This window comes from Amborella trichopoda, chromosome 8 (assembly GCF_054954075.1).
Source record: "Amborella trichopoda isolate Santa Cruz 75 chromosome 8, AtrichopodaSantaCruz75HAP2 v2.0, whole genome shotgun sequence".
In the NCBI taxonomy this organism is placed as follows: domain Eukaryota; kingdom Viridiplantae; phylum Streptophyta; class Magnoliopsida; order Amborellales; family Amborellaceae; genus Amborella; species Amborella trichopoda.
The window spans coordinates 35,613,754-35,628,182 of record NC_142343.1 but is presented as its reverse complement, the minus strand read 5'-3'; the positions used below and the strand labels follow the sequence as shown (position 1 = coordinate 35,628,182).

The following is a 14,429-nucleotide window of genomic DNA, read 5'->3' as shown; positions in this document are numbered from 1 at the left end:
ATATAGGACTTTAAGAGAGGAGCAATGCGGATGCCTGAATCCCCTTAATGCTGGAAAAAATCTAGAATACTTATCCTTAAGAGCATACAAGGAGAGAACGATGAAAACTTTAACGGTTGTGATTAAACAAAGAAATTTGAAGATGATGATGCACGCACTTCCAAGCAAATTAGTTTTATTTACTGAATTTAGTAATGTACTACTGTGCATACAGAAAATTGAGTTGTAAGAAATTGGGTCGCCATTAAAACTGTACAAAGCTTCTTCTTCTTCTTCTATTTCTTAAGTTGTTTCTTCTTGTTGTCTCTCATTTTCGTCCATTTTGTTTTGAAACAAATGGACCAGTATTGATATTATAGTCCATAGAAGGTTGATTTTAATATTATGGTTTATAGAAGATTGGTTTGAAGAGGATGGTGGTATTCTAGTGAAGAACACCTAAGTTGGGTATGTTGGAATCGAGTTGGGGAATAGCCATGAAGGAAACTGGTAAGGATGATGATGTTGGAGACCATAGGACATTGATCACCATTAATTCTTTTAGTACAATATTCAGTCATCTTGTAGGAACCAATTTCTTTTTATTTGTGTAACTTGGATTCCTGCACAGATGCGGCACTTCAAACTGAACTGAGATGTGGTGTTTTGTTTTTTTTTACTGTTCGGTGTCTTCTTCCTTTTTCTTCCGCTTTTTTTGGTGGGGGGGGGGGGGGGAATCACTACTAAAGTATTAACTATTTGACATTTCACCCATATATCAAACACCAAAAATATCAACAATTCTAATTCAAGATCATGTGGATTCTGAGATTTTTGACATGCAATCAAATGGTACAAGTGAGAGATCATCTCTTGGGTGCTCTTTGATAAATTTTCCTTTTTCTGATGCTATTTTATAAATCTGGTGGTTCATGAATGCGGACATGAATGCTTAGGATGTGAAAGGTTTTCTATTTATTTCTTATTTTTTATTTTTTATTTTTACTTTTGATGGTAGATGAATCATGCATATGCATATTTAGATGGTAAAACAGAAAGCAAGTAGTCAACTACAATCCTGAAAAAAATCAGTTGGGTCCGTGTATTGGGTTTTGAATGACACTTATCTCTATCCTATGTCATGGGGTAAGAATTGTAAAAATTGCAGATTTTCTAATAAACGTCCAGATTTTCCAATAAATGCTGACTAATCATGAGAACTGAGGGAGAATGGTGGAGATATAGTGTCATCACCATAAGCACTGCTACGAAAGTTTAGCCCTGGTCCCATGTATTCATATTACAATTATGTACTTAAAGCAACTGTAATCTTAAGTATTAAATAATTGAAAAGGAGTTACTTGTGGACCAATGCATGATCGGTCAGTAGAAAGGTAGCGCTTTCTAATTCTGTAGTCGGTATGGCACACAAAGATAGTTGTCCTCCATATCATTTTATTTTAAATTTATTTGCCTATGAATTATGACAGACTTATTTTCCCATTTCCTGTAGTGCCAAAATCATTTTGTAACTTCTTATCTGATGCTCTCATAATATGCTATGCTTGATTTAAGTTTAATTTGTAAATGTAGATTCCATACCTAAATCTCTTGGCACCCTTGGGGCGGCATTTTGGTGATGGCTCATTTATGGTTGAAGTGAGACCTTTGGGTACTATTTATAAGCCACTTAGTTATCTGGTCTGTCACAAAATGTCACCACTTTGAGTGAAAATGAAAACTGAAAACACCATTTTCGTGCAACTCATAAATTGGTGGCTTTTGTGGGTTTGCTGACCACCGCTTGCCCAAAACACGCATTGTATCCAAATTGGTAATTATTCTTTTTATTTTTATTTGGAACATTAACGGATGTATAAGATGCAAATTCTAATCAACATTTTGCTTCTGATGGTTACCCAGTGTTGTGCTGGTAGAACAAGACAGTTTCAATTAATGGATGTTCACCTTGAGTTGCTCTACTATGGATGGTCACGGACTCGAGTCAGGCTGGATATGTGATTGATATGAGGGCATCACTAGCCAGGTTGCTATACTAATCGTGAAAGGTTTATCTTCCCCTACTTCAACCATGGATTCTCTCTGTAAGTGCTATTATGTCTCATAATCTATCAAGGTGCACTTTATAATTTGTAATCAATGAAGATCTAAGATCAATGGTTTTATTTGTTTATGTTGTGCTACTATTACAATTATCATCCTTATTTTTTGAGAGAACAATTACCATCCTTCTTTACTTGCCCAAAAAAAATATCCTTTTTTAGCTTTGGAGGCATTCCGTGCTGATTCGTGGTGGGATATAGAGAATTTGAGAATCCAAAATGGGAAGACTATGGCACGGTTTGAACATAATGGATCAGAACTTGAGGATGTTAATATTCAACGCCTTCGCTTAAGGTCAAGGAAAGCAGAAGAGCCTGACTGCCGCCATTTCTTGAAGCCCAACGTGGATGTTTGTGTGCAGTATTCACATTTGAGTAAGAAAAAGCGCAGTAAAGGGGAGCTTCCAAAGGTATGTGGTTTGAATTCATTATTTACATGAGCAATTTTTCAAGTTACAAATATTACTGGCTGCACTGCCAGTCTTTCCCTATTCTATTATGCAAGGCAATAAAGTTCTCAGTACTACCAATATTTTCCAAGGATCTTTGATAGGAGCTTCGAGATGATGTCTATATTTAGTGTTTGTTGTGATATTTGGTTTCATGATTCTTGTTCTTGTTACCCATGAGTTGTCCTAGTGAAACCCAATTAGAGATTTCATTTCAGGAAACTGAGTGCTTATTTGGAAACTTATGGTGGTTCTGTAACTGTTTTTATACCAATCTTGAAATTGGATAGGCTAATCCTCATCATTTGCTATTGGTCCATTAGATGATGTCAAGCTATGGATTTTGATTAAGTTGTTTGTCAAGTAATGTTTCTTAAGGGATTGCTTACAATAAATTTTCAATTCAGGGACGGTGTGATGCTAAAATAACATCTATCCTACGGAGGCCTCATAAACCAGATTGTGAGTGCAGTTTCTTTGTAAGTTTTTACGGACGTGGAGATTTGAATGAGAAGAAGAGGAAGCGTGTTCTTGACCGTGAGACGAGAGCGGTGAAAATTAGCCATCTATTTATTCTTCAAAAGCCTTGTATCATGACAAATGAAAACAACCAGGCCCATGATAAACCATATGATGACTGCCCTTCAATACGTGTGTCTAAATTGTTCAATGCGGCTGCTTGTTCTGAAGTGGCATGGTTAGTTGTAGTCTCAACTTTGCGAGGAATGATATTTGATATAAGGATCACACAGAATAGGATAGCTTATCTTGTTCTTAATAGAGATGGTAGACGCTTTGGATATGAAAGTGAAAGTACAGGTTTTAATAATAGTTCAACTGATGACCAAGTTAATGAGACAGATTTTGGGTCTCTTCATGGGGTCAAGGAGATATGTTTTCAAATGAAAGATGGTGTCATGCATGGACAAGTCCAAAATGTGGATATTGTTGAACTGGCAAAACCAGGTTTCTATGAAAAGGAAGGTGATCTAGACGCCCTTGATCCCTTTTATCCCATGGAGGAAGTCAATTCCGAGTCTACTGAGTTCATTGGTTTGAGGCGATCTCAAAGGCAAAAGAATTATCCGGACCGTTTTGTGAGTTTCGATCTCCCTTTTGATAAAAAAGGTTGGACAGCCAATCCTCGAACTTCTTCAGTAGATATATGGGAAAAGAAGGAAATTCCATGTTCCGACCATCCATTATATTGTTTGGTAGAAGATGATGAGTCTTCTCAGAATAGTCCCAAAAAGATGAAGCATGACGATACCACCATGGCAACTGGTTCTCCGGGTTCGGATCATTCCCAGAACCAAAAGAGACATTCTAAGAGTTTGTTGAGCAAGAGCATTACTTCAACTGTTTCCAGGGAGTCTATGAAAAAAGGAGAACCGTCCTGTAAGATCATGGAGAATGATTATATGCTGCCACGAAACGATCCCAATAAGATTGACGGGATGGACATTGTGAGAAAGAGAAGTTCTCAAAATCAGAAGGAAGAAGACTCGTGCTATAGTGAAAACATCAGAAAACATAGTGAAAGTCAATGCACTGTGACAACACAGACGGAGAACCCAAGTGTTGGAAGAAATGACTCTGACAATGGTGAAATTAGAAGTATTTCCCCAAGCCAAAAAGTGGGAAGTGGGAGACTGCAAAAAGGACTGAAAGAAAAGGTACGAAGTAGTTTTAAAGTTCGACAATGCATACAGAATTCCTTTTCAAAGAAAAGGTCAAGTGGTATGAATTCACTGGGGGTGAATTTTACACGTTTGAGGAAGAAGAGGAAGAAAATGAACAGTTTTGGCACACTTGAGCATGGCCCAAACCTTGAATGCTTGATGAAGAGTATTGATTTAGCAGAGAAGAAGAAGCCACCACCTGTAATATCCCAGTGGGAATTGCATAATAAGTCCAATCCAATTAAGTTTTCTGTGTGGCCTTCAGACAGTGATAATGATAGAAAGAGTTTGGAGCATGAAGACCTTTGGAAGGAAATGGAAGAGGCCTTAGCTCTTTCTTCTTTCAATGCGGCTCTTCAGGTACATAACCTTTTCAGATGTACTTAAATGCCTGCTCTCTTACTGAGCTCTTTGATTGATAGTTTTATACTTCATGGTTAGAATATAATGCCTCATTAAATTTTGGATTAAATTTGTGATCACTTTTCGGAAACCATTTCCTGTATGGAAAACTTAGTAAAAGATATTGTCAATGTGTTATTATTGGGAGGATTTTTACCACGAAAGTTTTGGTAGGCTGTTTTTCACCTGGAACTTATTATGATTTTACTGAGTTTAGATCATTTTTTATTAATATTATAAACCTTGAAGATTAATCTTGGATTTATTTTCTTATTGAAATATAGAGCTTTAGTTCTGGATTACAATGAGGAGAATGTGTGAGCAGTAGCTGCTTCGTATTTGACTTCCATGTGCATGGGGTGGTATTTCGATGGAGCTACTTTGAAATAATAGTCTTTTGTTTGTCCAATGATGTTCTATGGAAAGTAAATTTTAGTTTTCAGGTTATGTATATCTCTTTAAAGGTAGGTATCAATACTTGTCAAACTGGAAGAAAATGACGCATTTAGGGCCTGTTTGACAACCTGAAGCACTGTGTTATCGGGAACCTAGAAGTTTCTTCTCCCTGTGAAGCTGGATGTTCTAGCTTTTTGTACGGGAAAATACTGTGTTTGGTAACTGCCTGAAATTTATTGGGATATTGGAAACGTTTTCAAAATTTAGAAAAAAATTACCAATTATGCATGACGTTAAATTTACCCATTAAAAAAAAGCAATTTTCCAATTTGCCAATTTTGAATAATTTTTCTAAGTGACTATTTTTTGGGAAAACCCTAAACCCAATTAGTTTTGGGCCTAGATCTATACAATAATCGGTTTGGATCCATCAAATTGGATCAATAACAATTTAAACTGATAAATGAAGTTTTCTTTGTTCAAACTCAATGTAGAAATCGTCAATTTGGCAGATTTTCAATAAGTGTAATATCACATGCGACCCTAAATTCGAGTAAAAATTCAACCTATAAAATATAAACAAAAAATTAATTAGATACCTGGTGCAAATAAATCAAGCTCAGATGGGAAACCCCATTCATTTTGATAAATACACAAAAAATTTATATTTGGCAGATTTCAGAAATGGGTGGAGAAAAATCAAATTTTCCAAGTCAGATCCACAAAAAAAAGGGCAATTATCAGTCAAGTTGAGCCAATAATCTTTTAAAAAGCTTGATTACGATCATTTAGAACCAAAATTGAGAAAATCTGGTTGAAAAATGAAGGAGAATGTTGCATTTTGGCAGATTTATCAAAAAATAGTAAAAAACCCATTTTTCAGTAAAAAAGGGTAATTTTTAGTGAAAAAAATCAAAAGAAAATTATCAAGATGAATTTATCATCCAATTTAGGACTTCTTATATCCCTTAAAATATTTATTCTATTGATTTATTGATGCACAAAAGTTGTAGAAAAATCATACAAATGTGGTTAAACCTCACACACTCTCTAAAACCTTTCTATGCAGCAAGATAAAGTCATGGGCAGAAGGTTAGAGGGAGGACGAGAGCTCAAGGAGAGAGGATGAAGGTAGATAAATAACTCTGGAGGGAGGTGAGAGGAAGGAGAGAGGGAGAGAGGAATTGGGGATGGGGGATGTTTTTCTTTGTGAGAGTGGCAGGGGTTTTGAGACGCGGTGAGCAAGAAAAAAAAAAACAGAAGTGCTGCTCCATGGGGTAGGGTGGAGACTCGCACTTCACATTTTTGGTGACGTGGTCTCCCCACTCCTCAAACCTCGCCCCTAACCGGACTTGGAACTGGGCGTAAGGATTGGAACTCCCATTATCTAACAACCGAAGTTCTAATCAGCAAACTTTTAGTAAGTAATCATTTACTAGAATAGAAATAATCTTTTCTTAAATTGGATTCCAAATATCATGGCAATAGTTTTCTATCTTAACATTAATGGAGGCCTCAAAAACACTGATAATCTCAAATTATCAGTATTGACCGGGTGTACATGTCACTGTAAGAAAAACCCTGTATAATTATTATGCTAGCGATATTTGCTACTGTCTTACTGGGATAAAATGCTCATGTGGAAGATAGGAATTCGTGTAGTCCCATTTAATGCTTGTGTCATAATTTGGAAATAAGAAAATATTAATCAAATCTTTTACTAACACGTGAACATCATTTTGTTAGTAAAGAAAGTTTGCCAATGAATAAACCAAACTCCTACTCTCCATTGTAGTGTCTTTAAATGTAGCTTAGATGAATTGGCATTCTTTAGCAACTTTTTGGTTTTTCGAGTTTTTTGCTGGTGTGCCATTGGTCTTAACTCCTTATGTCCAGCTGTAACAATTTAGTTGTTGTTAATAGTTTGGTATCAATGTTGAAAAACGTTATTAATCAAATTATATTAGTAGTATTAGATTGAAATGACCAACTACATGACATGAGAAGATAAGTTATTCTGCTCTATTTTTCAAATAAATGAATTTTACAATTAAATGTGCAATCTATTTTTATGCTGTCTCCAAACTTTCAATGAGACAATTACCATTTACAAAATGATGCCTAACTGACTAGGGTTGTGAAATGCATGCCCAAAAGAATGTGACTAAAAGAAACGGCTCTCTATTTTCTGTATGTTTTATATGGGAGAGGATAAATGTGAGGTTTGCAGCCTCATCACATCACTAAGTTGATTTCTAAGTTTTGTCGGGGTGTGGTACAGAGAGATGTGAGTTGGTAGCCTTATCACCTCACTGGGTTGAGCTCCTATGTTATGTAAGGGAGGGAAGGAGGCAGGGAGGCCCAACAATTTACTGTAATCTAGTAGGAGGGAGGGAGCTGTGAATTTACTGTAAACTAGTAATATAACTCTACAAAAAAACTACTAATGCTTTAATTATAGTATAATTTATCTAAGGGTGAGGTTTGTATAAGGTTGGCTCCTTAAACAATCAAAGTAAGGCACACCTTCAAGTGGTGCCGAAAGATGTAGTTTCAGTGTCCAAAATCCCTGTGATGGCCAAAAAAAAAAAAATTCATCCCTAATCAGAAAATTTAAAGCTTCAAAAATGGAATAGATCAAATAGGTAGATGAACACTTGAAATCATGAAAATGGACGGTCCAGATAGTGCATTACAAAATGCACTATTTCTAGGACTTGAACTTTTCATTTTTTCCTCATTCATGCATCTCAAGGTTGAGATGATCGATTAGATGGTTTTTTGTTCTGGAACGACCTTTTCCAATGAGTTTTTAAGGTGCGCCTTACTTCTACAGTGTAAGGTTGACACCTTACATAAAGTTTTGCCATTATCTAATGCTTTTCGTTTATTGTATTTATAACTGTAAAATCAAAACTGTAAACCAAAACTAAATTGAAGGCTCTGTATTTAAGGTATCACCTACAGAAATCATGACGGCATTGTCAATACTGGAGCTTTTCAGTAGTCATAATGCCTTTCTATATTTAATGATGAGTTTTCTTTTTCCTGGAATGGTGTCATTTATCATGCACTTCTTATAGCCTAACTTGAGTAATTATTTTCAGGAGATGAAGATGGGAGATTCTAATTCATGTGTAGGTGCCAAAGAGACTGAACACTTGTGCAAACATGAATACTTCTTGGATGAACAAATTGGAATTATTTGCCGAATATGTAAATGTGTAAAGACTGAAATACAATATGTACCGCCCTTGTTTGTAAGTGACTTTTGAGCCCTATGAGTAGAATTTATTCAGTAGGTAAATTATACTACAATCTAATGGGCTGAGAGAGCCACAGTCCTATGAATGATAAAAGGTAATGGTGGGAGATTAAGTGCAATCCACTACTGGTGGTTGTATGTTCCACTCCCCATCACTTACTATCAATTCCGTGGTTGACCTTATATGGATTATGGTTTTCCATAGTCCAGCGGATTAAAGTATATTTTCCCTATTTATCATTCACTCTCCCATATAATAGGCTCTCATCTTCCATTCTCTGTCCCTATGGGCCCTCAATGCAGGATTCTTACACTATTGGGAAAAGGAAACAACACATTGATAAAGTTTTGGAAGCAGATGAGATTCTTGATGTGTTCACCATGCCTTGCAATGGCACTGTTTTAAGGGAAGCTCACAAATTAGAAGAGTATGGCAATGTTTGGGCTCTTGTACCCGAGCTTGAGAGAAAACTACACACACATCAAAAGAAAGCATTCGAATTTATTTGGAGGAATATTGCAGGTACATTGAACCCGAAAGATATGGACTGTGGGTCCAATCAAACTGGGGGTTGTGTTATTTCTCACTCACCTGGAACGGGAAAAACTTGTCTCATTATCTCATTTCTCAAAAGCTACTTGGCCTTGTTTCCGGGTAGTCGGCCATTAATCCTTGTTCCAAAAGTCACTCTCTACACATGGAGCAAAGAATTCGAGAAGTGGAATGCTGATGTTCCCTTGTACATTGTCCATGCATGGCGAGACTATGAGAGAAAGGGGAATGTTCGAGAAAAATCAGGAAATAATCGAAAGTTACCCAGAAGAATTGCGCATATAACAGACTGCTTAAAGAAGATACATACATGGCATGAGTATCCAAGTGTACTTCTGATGAGTTACCCCACTTTCTTCTGTATAACAAGGGAAAGGTGTGAGTACAAGAAAAAAATGTCAGGTGTGTTGTTAAATAACACGGGGCTTCTAATACTCGATGAAGGACACAAGCCTAGGAGCAACAGCTCCAAGTTGAGAAAGGCACTAATGGCAGTTAAAACAAGCAAGAGAATTCTCCTCTCGGGAACTTTGTTCCAAAATAATTTTGAGGAGTATTTCAACACGCTCTACCTCGCGAGACCCTCCTTTGTTTTTGAGGTGTTGATGGAATTTCGGGAGGTGCAAGTAGCTAATTGTGGCATGGGAAGCCCAGACATGGAGAGAAGAAATGAGAGGGTAGCGAGGGGCTTCTTCGTCGATGAGATAGCTCGTAGGATAGACTCAGGGATCAAGCAAGAACGCCAAAGGGGTCTTCAAAAGCTGAGAAAGATCACAAGTAATTTTATTGACACTTATGAAGGTGGGGTTCTCGAGAGTCTCCCAGGCCTGCAAACCTACACAATAATGATCAAACCAACTCTAATGCAACAGCCAATTCTCAACAATCTACAAATGGCAATTGAAAGATCCAAGGTGTTCTCTCTTGAATTGGAGTTCTTGATCACAGTGGCTTCTATCCATCCTTGGTTACTAAAGACCATGGGATGTGGAAGGAAGTACTTAACTGAGGCTGAGATTGGGGGGCTAAGTTGCCACCCCGAGCAAGGCTCAAAGGTGGAGTTTATTGTGGACCTGGTGCAACTATGTGCTATTAAGAAAGAGAAAGTTTTGATATTTTCCAAATACATAGAACCAATCAACTTTCTAGTGGAGATATTCGAATTAAAGTTTGGCTGGCAGGTGGGTAATGAGGTACTTGTTCTTCAAGGCAATCAAGATCTTTACGAACGAGGTGTAGTCATAGAAGAATTCAACAAAGTTGGAGGGTCAGCGAAAGTGCTTTTAGCTTCCACATCTGCTTGTTCAGAGGGAATTAACTTGACTGGGGCATCGAGGCTCGTGTTATTGGATGCTGAGTGGAACCCATCAAAGATAAAGCAGGCCATAGCTCGAGCCTTTCGACTTGGCCAAGAGAGAATGGTTTATGTGTACAAGTTAGTGGCTTTGGGGACCATTGAAGAGGATAAATACAGGAAGACAGTGTGGAAAGAGTGGTTGTCGAGATTGGTCTTTGAGGGTGGAAAAGCGGAGGAATCAACCCATAGGCAGGCAGAACACATAGAGGATGATATGTTGAGGGCAATGGTTGGACAAGACCAAGGCAGGAGGTTGCAAATGGTTACACAGGAGAGTGATAAGCAAGTTTTGGGTGCAAGATTTGAGGATCAAGTAGTATAGTGATAAGCATGATTTTGGGTGCAACATTAAGTGGTAGCCTGCTTTCTCCATCAAGAAGTTTGAATGGGAAGTGAGACTCACCTGTAATGGTGAATTTTGGGTTTGTTTTGAGGCTTGGACTGCATTTACTTATGGTGAAAGTTTGAACCTTGATGGAGAAATGGTTATTATCATTATTGTATATCTATACCATACATACTAAATTCCTTGGGCCCCGTTTGGACATCCTAAATAAGGCGATCCTAACCCCATTCATTCATATACTTTTGTGGCGGAATGCATGCCAACTTGCTGCACCAGTATTCATAGGCGCAATGTCAAAACTAAAACCCCTCCCTCCCGCCTTCAATATTGGGGTTATATAAATAGAAATAAAAAGGGAAATAATATTTTTGCCTCTATGGACATGACTGTAGCAGCCAACTGTTTCACAAGTGCGTATAAAACCATGCGAAATTTAGGCACTACTAAGATTAGTAAGATGTCGAAACAGGGCTTTAGGATGTAAGTGTGTGCCGTCATCATGAAATAAAGACAAGCCAATTTCCGTTTGATTTAACAAGAGCTTTTAGATCTTTAATATTTCCTTACAAAATAGAAAACTCTCTTTATAATACAAACAGAAGTTTTTTGTTCTCTCTGCACAAAGTAAGAAACTCACTTTTCACATTAGGAGTCTCTTTTTATAATTAGGTCTCTTTGTAGGTGGGGATTAAAAAGTTGAAAATAAAATAATATTAAGCAGAACATTATGACTAAAGCAATCTCAATTGTCCGATCATGCTTGGCAATGGGGATGAGAATCATTGAGCTGTTAGCTCTCCTTTCCTAAGGTGATCAAGGTCAGAAGCCTATCAATGGTGGCTACCTAGGCAAAAGAATCGAGTCCAATGAAGGGTCAAGAAGGCCCGCACGAATGATGTCGTGGAAGAGTCTAACAATGTAAAACAAATTACATTATAATGCGCAAATTATCCTCTCTAATTATATAGTGACTTGTGATCTAACTGAGAGCGAATGGCCCTCCCTTTTGTATAATAGTATAACTGGCTTAGGTTTTCTTGGAGCCCTCCCCTACGAGATGCGAAGCCAGGCCTAGAGAGATGAAGCTATTCCCGGTCCGAAGAGAAGCGGATAGTTGATCCTGGTATGTTAGATTGGCAGAAAGGACCCATTTCATGTGTTTTCCTTAGAAGTCAGATCTCTTCGGGTGGATGCTATCCTGCCATTGTAGTGAACAATGTTGTTACGGAGGAGAAGGCTAAGTCTTGAGATCCATTGTTAGGCTGTTGAGTTGCAGGGTTTATGCTAGGTGCAGTAGCGGAGGCCTCCAAAGTATTGAAGCAAAGACGCTCTGGGGTTAAAGACAATTTACTTACTATAGATTCTTGGAAACCACAACGTTGCTGGTCTTACATTACGTCGAGGTTCTTTGGATTAAGGCATAGGATGTTCATCTCGACTCTTAAAACTTTAGCATCTTTGAAGTTATTGATTGGAGGTCTCTTACAGGTGATTTTCTAACTTTGTTAGGATAAAAAAGATTTGGATTTTTCGTCTCAGGTGCTTTTAAAAGTCAAAATGGAGGAATATCTTGTTCCTGTGACTGTCCATAACTGGTTGCCTATTCCTCGTAGAGTCTAGAGTAGCATTGATAATGAAGTCAATTGTTCTACTTGTAGGGGGTGGCAATGGACCCGGACCCGACACGGGTCCAGGTATGGGTTCAACATTTGGACCCGCAGGTTAGGTCCAGGTCTAAAATTTGAACCCGAACACTGTTCGAGTATGGGTCCGGTTGGTCTCGACCCGTACCTGTAAACTGTTGGAGATAAAATACTTCAAGTTTTATTCGTTTGGGTGTATTAAAGATCATATATAATAAGAATTCTCATTCATCTTTAACTATTAAATGCCAAATCAGACGACTTGAAATCTAATGACAGGTGATTGTGACCTGTCAATAATATGAGTATATAATAGTAAAAAACATGCAAAAAAAAAAAAAGAAGCTCATAATGATGGTGGCAATGGACCCAACCATACCCGAGATTCGACAGGATAGACCCGAGACCCGACGGATACAAGTACCCGACCCATTGCCACCCCTAAGACTACTTGCCAGATTTGTTAGGTAAGCGAATTTTTCATATGAAAATTATGTTAAGCTCTTTTGGTACGCGACAAATAGGTATGAAAAATTTTCCCATGGTAGAAATTTTTATCAAAAATTTGACTAATTCATCTGAAAATAGAACTACATCGCTTGAGATGGGGAAGTACACCCGCGGGTTCATTTCAAGGAAAAAGTTTATATAAGTATGCAACCTTCCAATGCTGAACTCCAGATACACCTCAAAAATCCATCGATAAATGTAGTTTTAATGTTGAAAAACCCTTTGATTGATCATCTCGACATCGAGATGTATGACCATGAAAAATAAAAAGATTTTAAGTCTAAAAAATAGTGCATTTTACAATATATTATCTACACCGTCCATTTTTATGATTTTCATATGTTTATAGATCTACTTGATTTTAATCATTTTTTATATTTAAAATTTTATAATTAGATATAAAAATAGATTTTGAGATAATCCTGAGAACATTTTACATCAAAATTATATATCATGATAAAATTTGAAGGTGCACCTTACCGCTACTGCTACGAATGTATCCGTATGCCAACTGCACCCTTATTTCATACTCTAGAGCCACCCATTTCATCAAATAAAATTAATTCTACCAACATACTACCACAAATTAGAGAGAAAAACTATCTCAATTTTTAAGTTTTGGATAAAAAATATCTTAAAATTTTAGGAGGAAACTATTTCAAAATTTTAGAAAGAAACTAATATCAAATTTTAAGTTTTAGAGAGCAAAAATATCTTGGAATTTTAGAGAGAGAAAATTTCTTAGAATTTGAAAGAGGGAATCTATATCAAATTTTAGAGAGATAAACTATCTCTTGTTTTAAGTATTAGAGAGAGAAAGAAACTGTAACAAATTTTAAAGAGAGAAACTACTTGAAAATTTTTAGAGAGAGAAACTATATCAAAATTTAAGTTTAAGAGAGAGAGAAATAATCTTAAAATTTTAGAGATGAAAAACTATATCAAATTTCAAACAGAAAAAGTACTTGAAATTTTTTTAAGAGATAAACTATCTCAAATTTTAAGTTTTAGAGAGAGTATCTTAAAATTTTAAATAAAGAAACTACATCAAATTTTAGAGAGAGAAACTACCTGGAATTTTTTTGAGAGAGAAACTATCTTAAATTTTAAGTATTAGAGAGAGAGTATCCTAAATAATCTAGAAAAATAGATTATTTGAGGAAGATGTCGTACACAAAATTAGAGCAGGGTGGGTGAAGCGGAGATTTGCAGCTAGAATTTTATGTAATCAATGTATTCCAATGAAAGTGAAGGGCAAGTTCTACATGACAGCTGTAAGACCAGCATTGCTCTATGAGGCTAAATGTTCGGCGAACAAAAATCAATATACCCATAGAATGAGTGTGACAGAGATGAGGATGTTGAAATGGATAAGTGGCAAGGTAATAAGAGATATAATCCGAAATGAATCCATTCGGAAGAATTTAAGTGAGGCATCAATAAAATACAAAAAAGTAGACTTAAGTGGGTTGGCCATGTGTAGCGTTAATCAAGTACAGTACCTATTAGGAGGTGTGAGTTAGTTCAAATATTTAAAAAGGCAAAGGGTACGCCAAAAAGGACGTGGTTGGAAGTGGTTTGGAAAGATATAAAGACTTATGGCATCATTTAAATTATGGCCTTTAATAGAGTAGAATGACGGATTAGTATTCTTATAGTCGACCTCAATTAATTGGAAAAATGTTATGATGATGACGATGATGATGATGATGAGAGAGAGCGAG

General features: G+C 36.7%; 1 protein-coding gene across 12 annotated transcripts in view; it reads left to right on the top strand.

The window, feature by feature from the left end:
- The window catches only part of LOC18423454 (SNF2 domain-containing protein CLASSY 1), a 17,216-nt gene extending 6,429 nt beyond the window's left edge, over positions 1 to 10,787 (top strand). For 2 of the 12 annotated variants that reach the window (XM_088874439.1, XM_088874440.1), the window contains exons 2-7: positions 1,573 to 1,813; positions 1,903 to 2,084; positions 2,265 to 2,512; positions 2,959 to 4,593; positions 8,139 to 8,291; positions 8,600 to 10,787. In XM_088874439.1, coding sequence (XP_088730565.1) covers positions 2,072 to 2,084; positions 2,265 to 2,512; positions 2,959 to 4,593; positions 8,139 to 8,291; positions 8,600 to 10,528 — 3,978 coding nt within the window. In that variant the 5' untranslated portion in view covers positions 1,573 to 1,813; positions 1,903 to 2,071 and the 3' untranslated portion in view covers positions 10,529 to 10,787. Of the gene's footprint in view, positions 1 to 1,572; positions 1,814 to 1,902; positions 2,085 to 2,264; positions 2,513 to 2,958; positions 4,594 to 6,100; positions 6,452 to 8,138; positions 8,292 to 8,599 lie in introns of those variants that run through there. The other 10 variants (XM_011628687.3, XM_088874442.1, XM_020674429.2 and 7 more) reach the window with 9 other exon arrangements.
- Positions 10,788 to 14,429: the final 3,642 nt, after the last annotated feature.